An 8,472-nucleotide genomic window follows, 5' to 3' on the forward strand; every position below is an offset into this window, starting at 1 on the left:
ATACATTAGTGTCATGTCAAAGCCACATCGACATCATATTGGAAAAATGACTAAAATTGCAAAAATAACAAAGACAGCATACCAAACACTAAAATTTGAAAACATAAATAAATAAAATCACAGAGTGACTAAAACTGCCGTTTTTCTAAAAATTTAAGTTCTGGACACTCCAATCACTCTTGCCATGACTATTTGGCTCCGATTCGTGCTCCTCTCTTCTAGTTGCTCCTCTTTATTTTATTTTACTTTATTTTATCGAGTTTTTTGTTTATTTTTATTTTGTAGTTTTGGCATATAGACCACCATCTTTACTATGTTTAATAGTTGTGTGTATTTTTTGGTTTATCTGTTGGCGTTTTTGTTCGGTAGTTTTTATCTGACTCCTATACTGCAAATTCATCTGGCTCAATCGGTCGGTTTTCTTTCAATTGTATATATTTTTTGACATATTCTATGATATTGTCCAATACTTCATATATTTTTTTCTATCTACAGGTCTCGTTCCTTTCTTTGTGAATCGATTACAGTCGGGAGATTTTATTATTATACATTGTAGAATGGTATCCTGCTTTAATGTGTAACACTATCTATAAGTGTTCAAAAAAACAAAAAATTAAATTTACATGGTTAGCCAAAGAAAATGATGCAAAAGCATTGACTGAATCAAATTAAAGTACCTTAATTACCATATACATGTATATGCTTCTTCTATTCTAATAGGGAAAATAATTGATAATAGAACTACAATATCATATGTGGGAAAGCATCACAGCATGGCCTTCAACAGCACAACTCAGGAATAATAACTGCTTGCAAAGGTCACACTTGGGACAATCCAATTGAAAATCATCATTCCTTTCATGTATTTTCCCTTTTCTCCGATCCCAATAGCAAGTAGGCAATTCCTTCATGATTTAATGAACTCTCACATTCTGTGATGTGAAGCCAGTTGCCGATTCTGCCACGCAAATGATGCTCCGTGGATGTCATATCGCTCCATATCGAACCATTCACAACCACTTTTCTTGGCTGTGTTGGCTTAAGAAACTATTTTTGAATCAAAATAAATAACCTCTTGTGTATATTTCTTCTGTATATCTATCTTTCCTATCAAGGCTATACATAGACTAGCTCCTGCCACTTTTTTTTCTCCTTTTCTTGGTATTCTTACTCGATTTTCGCGATACTTCAATGAAATGGAAGTTACATATGGGCTTTAGGAGTAAATATGAGTGGGACGGAATGTCGAGGATTGAGCGTGTGGTAGTTATGTACTCAAATTCGTTGTCTCAGAAATGTTCCTTGTGGAATTCAAATTTGGTTGACCCCTTCTGGTTATATTCATTGCAGAGCTGGTTGAGTTCTTTTGCCAAAACTGGTGCCCCACAATAGAAAACTCCTGTTCCAATTGTATCAAATTAATAAATGTTTTGTGTTATTCAGGAGCTTTTTAAATGGTTTGTATACTGACCCATCCTTGCATTAGCATGCTTGGTGCCGATTTTTGAGAGAACTTTTTTCCAATTAGGCCTTGCAAAATGGGTTCTAACCTGATACAATCAGAGGCCCGATGAAGGGAAAAGAGTCATTTAAGATCATGGAATTGGCTATAGCTGAGAGCAGAATATTTGTTGCAGAAGAAACCATAATGTGAAAGTGATGAGACAATGGCAAACTTACCCTCGTGCCGGACACAATATCAACCCCATTTTTGGCATGGTTAAGTGCCTGAACCATGGTGATGAGAGCCGATCGAGCATCCCCTTCCTCGTATACACTAGTTAAATAGTTGTGCATCTCAATGACACCCTGTAAGTTTATGACATATAGTTGTAAACATCATATTATAACGATCTCAGCGGCGTAGTGTGATACTAACATGGTATCATACCCTTTGATCAAGTTCAGCTACTTCATCCATGACTCCTTTGAACCAATCGAACGACCCTTGCTCTCTCGTGACCCAATAAAAGTAAGCATTGGTGGTTCTAAGAGGTTTCTTTCTTTTCGGTGAAACCTTATTAAGGGAGGAAGAGCTGAAAGATCCCCCACTATGATCTGAACACCTGCTGAAATCTGAAATTGAATCCTGGAAAGAGTAACCAACTTTATTAAGCTGAAATGATATGGCGGAAAATGAAGACTTCCATAATAAATACTGATACTTACAGCCTGCTCCTCCAGTTTGATAATATTGTTTAGTAAATCTTTTAGGATGCTTATGAAAGGTGTCGCTCCTATCCCAAGACCAATAAGTAAGAGGACGTCGTATTTTCTGTAGTTTTGTGCCGGAGCTCCATAAGGTCCGTCAATTAGTAACTTTGGCAAACTGGATTTTGAGGCAATTTTCAGATCAGTTTGCAGATTTCCGAAGAGTGAGAAAAGGGCACGCTAATGCACTAGTACCACAAGAATGTTACCTTTTCTTGGTAGTTTCATCCGCTTGAAGTAGCCCACTCTTTCCAGAAACTGGTGCCTCACATGCCTCAGAAAACACCCTTTTTAGTTCATGTGTCCAATCACCTAACTGTCGTACGTGAATACTAAGGTAGTCATCACCAGGCGCCGAGGTAATTGAAAATGGATGCCTGGATATTTTACAAATAGAGCAATACTAACATTAAACAATGAATAAATAACACGGTTGGTTGATAACGAAATGACGCAGAATAAACATTGGCACATTTTTTTCTTGGTGTGGATTAAACCCTGTCTAATATGTAGTGCAGTGATTGTTATTTTTACCATTCAAATGGAGAAATGGCAGGACACTGTACAAACATGTATTGCCCGCTCTTGTATTTAAATTGCGAAGGCTTTGACATTTGTAAGGTGAGGACATTTCCTGGATAAATAGCAACCTGAAAATAATAAAATGAAAAACATTGGGGCATTTGTTTAAGCCATGACATCCTTGGTTTTTCAAATCATAAATGAATTGTTTTTTTACCATTTTTCTAATAGATCACACTGTATAGAAAACAAGAGCTGTCATAAGCATGCTCACCTTCAGAAGCCGGACGCTACGGAAACCCGACCGGAAGAATCTGAGTATTCTTTCACAGGCATAAATAAGTACCGGAACTGCCAGATACATCCATGTCTATAACCAATGAAAAAATGCAAGATTATTAAACTCCAAACTCTTAATTCCAAACCAAAAATCAAAGAACTATAAATTTACTCACCGTCTTTTTGTACCAGTCATGCACAAGGTAAAGATAATTACCATGGATGATAAGCAAGACGTAGACCAAGACAAACAAGTGGTGTGCATACCAGAAAGCATTGTATCCTGTAAGCCTATCTAATGGCTTCGGCAACTTGATCAGACTCCTTCTAAACCACCGTGTTGCCAATATAAAAGCAATTATCATGAAGATAAGCATCAAGATTCCCGTCACACCCTCAATTCCTCCAACAAGGTCTGGGTATGTGGGCCGACGATCACCAAAGTCATCATTCAAATAAAGGGAATAGTTGGACTCGGATACACGTGTAAGCCTAGGGAAGTCGCAGGCAAGGTGGTTACCAACGTGAAGTATGACACCAACTACAATAGCAGCAGCAATGGTCTGCACATTTCAAATTTTGAACAAGGAACATTGAAAAAAAAATATTAGTACAGATAATCCACTATTTATTTTTATTTCAATTGATCACCGTTATTCATGTTTTGATTTCAGTATATCTAAACATTTATTTTTACCATACAGAGAAGACAGTTCTAACACATGCTATTTCTCTTGAATGCGCTCCATACATAGTTGGCACTCTTCTACCAGTTAAATGGTCGCTGGTATTTTAATTACATCATACACACTGTATATCGATATTATATTATCATCTTTATTATTAGTGTTTCACCTTTAATACCGCTCTGCTATTGCTTTGACTCAAAGTAAAACATGACTATGCGTACAGAAGAATTTCAAGAAAGTGGGGTTGGTGTACCTGGTGAAAGTTGATATTGTCATCAAATGGCACAAAATAAGCCACGTTGGAGGACCTCAGCCAAGTAATGGTATTCCTACACACAGGCAATAAAACAAGCGCCATGTTGAATTTCAAAGTTTCAGCTGCACCTTTAGCCGTTAGAAGACAATAACCCATGATTTTGTAAGCATTTTTCTGTTTGTACTGGTAGAACTTCCAAGTGAAAAGACCAATCATGATCATGATCCAAAGTAATGTCACCCAAATTCTCTTCCAATTTTCTTCGACAAAATAGAGAAACTTGTTGCTCAATCTTTGGATCCGGCCTCTGTTCCTAAGCCCATGTAGATTTTGACTCATGGCCTGGCTTGTGTAGCTCAGGGCTTGACTGTAATTTAAGTAAGTGTCCTTTTGTAATAATAGTGTTTCCAGCTGCCATAGCTGCATCATCACATGAAAAAGTCATCATAATCAAACATACACGAGATATTTCAGGAAAGATGGATCGTGCGCTTTTGTCCTTAAATGGGACGGTGAAATTAATGTGGACCATACTCTTTCGACGTTCGTTAAGTGCTGAAAACACGGATTTGATGCCCGCTAACGGAAACCTCCACATGGGGAGGATCCTGTGAGCTCAAAAGTCATCTTCGTCACATGAGATTTAATGATAAAGTTCACTTGCAAGTTTTTTTGGCCTCAAGTTCTTGATTAGAAAAACCAAATGATTTTCCGACTCCTTCGAAAGAAAATAGATTAATTTGCGAAATATCTCCTTTGATTCTGTATCGTCCCTACTCTTCCAAATTAAATTCTAGAACGTGAACTGGGATAAATCTTATTATATTAGTGGCTCGAGAAACAACACACTTCCGATGGTTACTTCTTAGCCATAAACTCACTTTAAACTTCAGTCAATCATCTCAACTGTATATATATATAAATAGATATACATATCCTCAGTTGGACATTCTCATAATTTACTAATGTGAGACATGACAGCTGTCTTAATCAAAGAACTTCGTCCACCTAGCTAAGCATGACAAATTAACAATCGAGTTTCATTTGAATGTGTTTTTCCTGAACCAAGTCTTCTATTGAGCTCAACTAACAGGAATTAGGTACTGAGATTTTTATTCAAGAAAGCTACTTCTGCACTACTTTGGATTTGACCAGATTATTACAAGCTAGCTCTAATCAATAAGTTTCCTCGTCTGAACTTTATTTATGATCATTTACATTTAACCTGAAGTCTACTACCGATTTTTTTTTTTTTAAATTGAACTCGCTAGCTATCACTTTTATTTTTATTTTTATTTTCTTTAGGTAATTTGAAACTTGAATGACCAGTTATTTAAATAGTAGGTATATGGTGCTTACCAATAATAGACTACTTCTATCTGATGATTCATGAGGTTTTGATTAATTCTTTACTTAATCTCTTAAATTTATTTTTTTAAAAAATCATTTCTTAAACAAAACAAAGGAAATGACAACTTCAAAGGTCAAATATTGGAACTTGTCTATCTATAACGATTAAAAAAACCTTTTATTCATGCATATAAAGATCAAGTCACTCATTTGTCATCTAACGACACGACTTTATGGTGACAAAAGTGAAATGCAATAATTTTAGGTGTAACCATTTTCCATTCTGTCCTATTACAAGTGTTGTGGTTGGTGCATAAATAAATTTTTTTTAAAAAAAAAAAATCATACCTCAATGTATCCAAGTCTCTCAGGGTCCAATTCTTCCATTATCAGAGCTGCATATTCTTCTGCTTGTTCTTTTAGTCTCGATAACTTGTTTGCAGAAGCACTAAGCATAATGATCTAAGACAAAGAAAAAAAACCAAAATTAAATCCATGAAAATTGAAAAGGAATTAATTAATTGGTTTGTCGAATTTATAGAATTACAAAAGTATACCCCCACCAACCCCAAAAATTCGAGGAATATTAAAAGATACGTGGGTGCAATTTTGATAGTTTCAACGTTAAATAAGTTGACAAAAAAAAAAACAAAAAAAAAAAAACAAAGCTAGTGTTGTGCACTAATGCACGCACTTTGGAATTTGATTAATCTATTACTCCAGTACTATTCACTGTCGGGTGAAATTTTTATGGTAAAGAATCTGCCAGACTGTACTTACCACCTCATAATCATAATTACATTAGTTTAATAATTTTAAAACAACGAGATTAATAATTACCTGTTTTTCATTGGTACTGAATACGATTTATTTAATCATTAATCTAATCAAATCAGATGGAGTCAATAAATCACGTTACCTCCTTAACTTCCGTTTCGGTGATCCGACCATCCTCATTCTTGTCTACCCTGCATCAATATATAATATATAATCATATATAATTTTTTTATCACATTCCTAAATGGATGATAATATTGCCGAGTTTTACTTTTACTATAAGATTAATTAATTGGTACTTAAATAGTTTTGTTAAGAGAATCTGTCTCAAATTTAATATTTATTAATTACTATTTTCATGTATTTACGTGCATGTATATTATTATTAACTTATATACGAATTGATGATAAATAGACAGCAATTGTGAGTTCTTTGTATATTATATATATATAACCTCTCCTGTTTTGATAAAGGGAGTGGATACTAAATTATTTAAACCAGAAAAGTTGTAATTTTTAATACGAAACAAAACAGCCTAAATGCATACATGTCGAAGAAAATCTGAAGCCTGGAGTCGAAGCTTTGATCTGTAATTTGCGACCAAAATTCGAAAAGTTCGTCTCTCGAAATCTTTTCGAATTTCAATCTCCTCCTTCTGCTCAATGCATCGAATAATTCCAACCCGAATTCATTGGAATCTTTCATCCCTGTGAAAATACTACCGAATTAGATTGAAATTTTTAGCTCACAAGCAATAATTAATTGAATGATGGCTATTGAATAAATTCGAACTTTTGGAGGATTTGTTTGATTTCAAGCAATTTGAAAACAATTAACCTATGCATTGTGCGAAATCTGCGCGGTAAAGAAAGCCGTCCCTGGCGAGCTTCTGGAAATTTTTCTCGACTTCTTCCCATGCATCAACGCTGTTTTTCTTGCTTTTAGTGATGAATTTCAACCCTTTAAGTGCTTTCTGCGCGCCTGACCGGGTCCGATCCAGCTGTGCACGCTGGCGACGCATCGCCCGCGCCGCCAGCGCAGATTCCAAGCCGTTACCGCCTACCCCACCAACGGTGGATAGTATCCGAGACGCATGCCCGTGGCTCCGCGAGAACCGCCGCAGCTCCGCTTTCAGCTCCTGAGAGAAATGCTTCGCCTTCGCCACCGCTTCCGCCTTCAACTCCTGAGAAAACTGAAGCAGTCTGTAAGAGGAGCTCCGGTGCATTGTGGGCGATCTCGAAGTCGACAATGGCACCGGAGCTTCGATCCCGGCAATGATGTCATTTCCGTCGATGGTAATAACCGTGGCCGGCTCAACACTTCGCAGTATAATCGTATCGTCATCCTGAAAATCAAGCGTCACTTCCACGAACTCTTCTGCCGAGTGCGTTGACGCTTCCGAATTCCTAGATGGCACAGAATCACCATCCCATCGGCTGTCATATTTTCCGGTGCTTTCCATTTCACCAGAAAATAGGATCAATGTATTGGTGAGAAGAAATAGTAGGCAGACACATACATGGAGCGGAAGCGAAGCGCGTCAAGAATCTGTGTAAAACGACATGCAACGCGGAGGTGGTGTTAAAAAGGAAAGAAAGAGACCATTTATGGCGCAGGAGAGAGGTGACCTTAGACTGAAACTAAGGTTTTTTGTTTGAATTCCTCTGGGGATTAATCATGGAATGAGTATTGTTTCTGAATTTTTTATGGAAGATAAAGGAAAGTGGTTAAGTTGATTGAGATATTTACATCTATGGCCGACGCAATGCAAATGGTGATTATAACGGGAGAGGCGTTGATGGCCATTGTAGATGGGAAATTTGCTCACGCTCACGCTCACGCCAATATAAGTACTGTGTGACATATATTTTATTGAAATCCAACCCAGTTATAACGAACATCTCTCTCAATTTTGAGAGATACATAATGATCCAGAATTATAAAAAAATATTATTTTTTATGTCAAAATTAAATATTGCTTTTTACTATATATATGATTATAGTCGATCTGTCTAATGGATTACTGTTATTGAAGTAATTTTTATTATTTTATCTGAAAACAGGCATTTAAAAGCTAATTCAAAATTGGGGAAGGAATTATTGTTTAATTCAGTAAGATGGAGTCAAATTAATTTTAAAATTAAGGCAAATGGTATTTAGGAATTCTAACAGTACGATACCTGCGTAGAGTCCAAACCAACATGACACAACTACTTTGACTCATTCATCCCTTGTTTGTAAATATATAGCAAGATTAGCATGTACAATATATGAGTTATTTTTGGATAAGTTTGAAGCCTACCAAACTCTTTCCAGTAAATTTAAATATTATTAAAAATTGAGATCATGAACGAGTAAACTAATCATGGATTTACTCGGATATTTCG

The 8,472-nt window shown here is 36.2% G+C and overlaps 1 protein-coding gene across 1 annotated transcript; it reads right to left on the reverse strand.

Annotated features, from left to right (window-relative positions):
- Positions 1 to 641: 641 nt before the first annotated feature.
- Positions 642 to 7,851, reverse strand: LOC142555649 (respiratory burst oxidase homolog protein A-like). The gene is made up of 14 exons (XM_075666650.1): positions 6,923 to 7,851; positions 6,633 to 6,792; positions 6,227 to 6,275; positions 5,656 to 5,769; positions 3,955 to 4,377; positions 3,189 to 3,575; positions 3,008 to 3,103; positions 2,746 to 2,861; positions 2,421 to 2,588; positions 2,170 to 2,329; positions 1,892 to 2,089; positions 1,681 to 1,809; positions 1,472 to 1,550; positions 642 to 1,399 (listed from the first exon to the last, which is right to left on the reverse strand). The coding sequence occupies exons 1-14, from the start codon at positions 7,545 to 7,547 to the stop codon at positions 1,290 to 1,292; spliced, it is 2,814 nt and encodes a 937-aa protein (XP_075522765.1). The 5' UTR covers positions 7,548 to 7,851; the 3' UTR covers positions 642 to 1,289.
- Between the last annotated feature and the right edge of the window lie 621 nt (positions 7,852 to 8,472).

The sequence above is a fragment of the Primulina tabacum genome, chromosome 9 (genome assembly GCF_025594145.1).
Source record: "Primulina tabacum isolate GXHZ01 chromosome 9, ASM2559414v2, whole genome shotgun sequence".
NCBI classification, from domain to species: domain Eukaryota; kingdom Viridiplantae; phylum Streptophyta; class Magnoliopsida; order Lamiales; family Gesneriaceae; genus Primulina; species Primulina tabacum.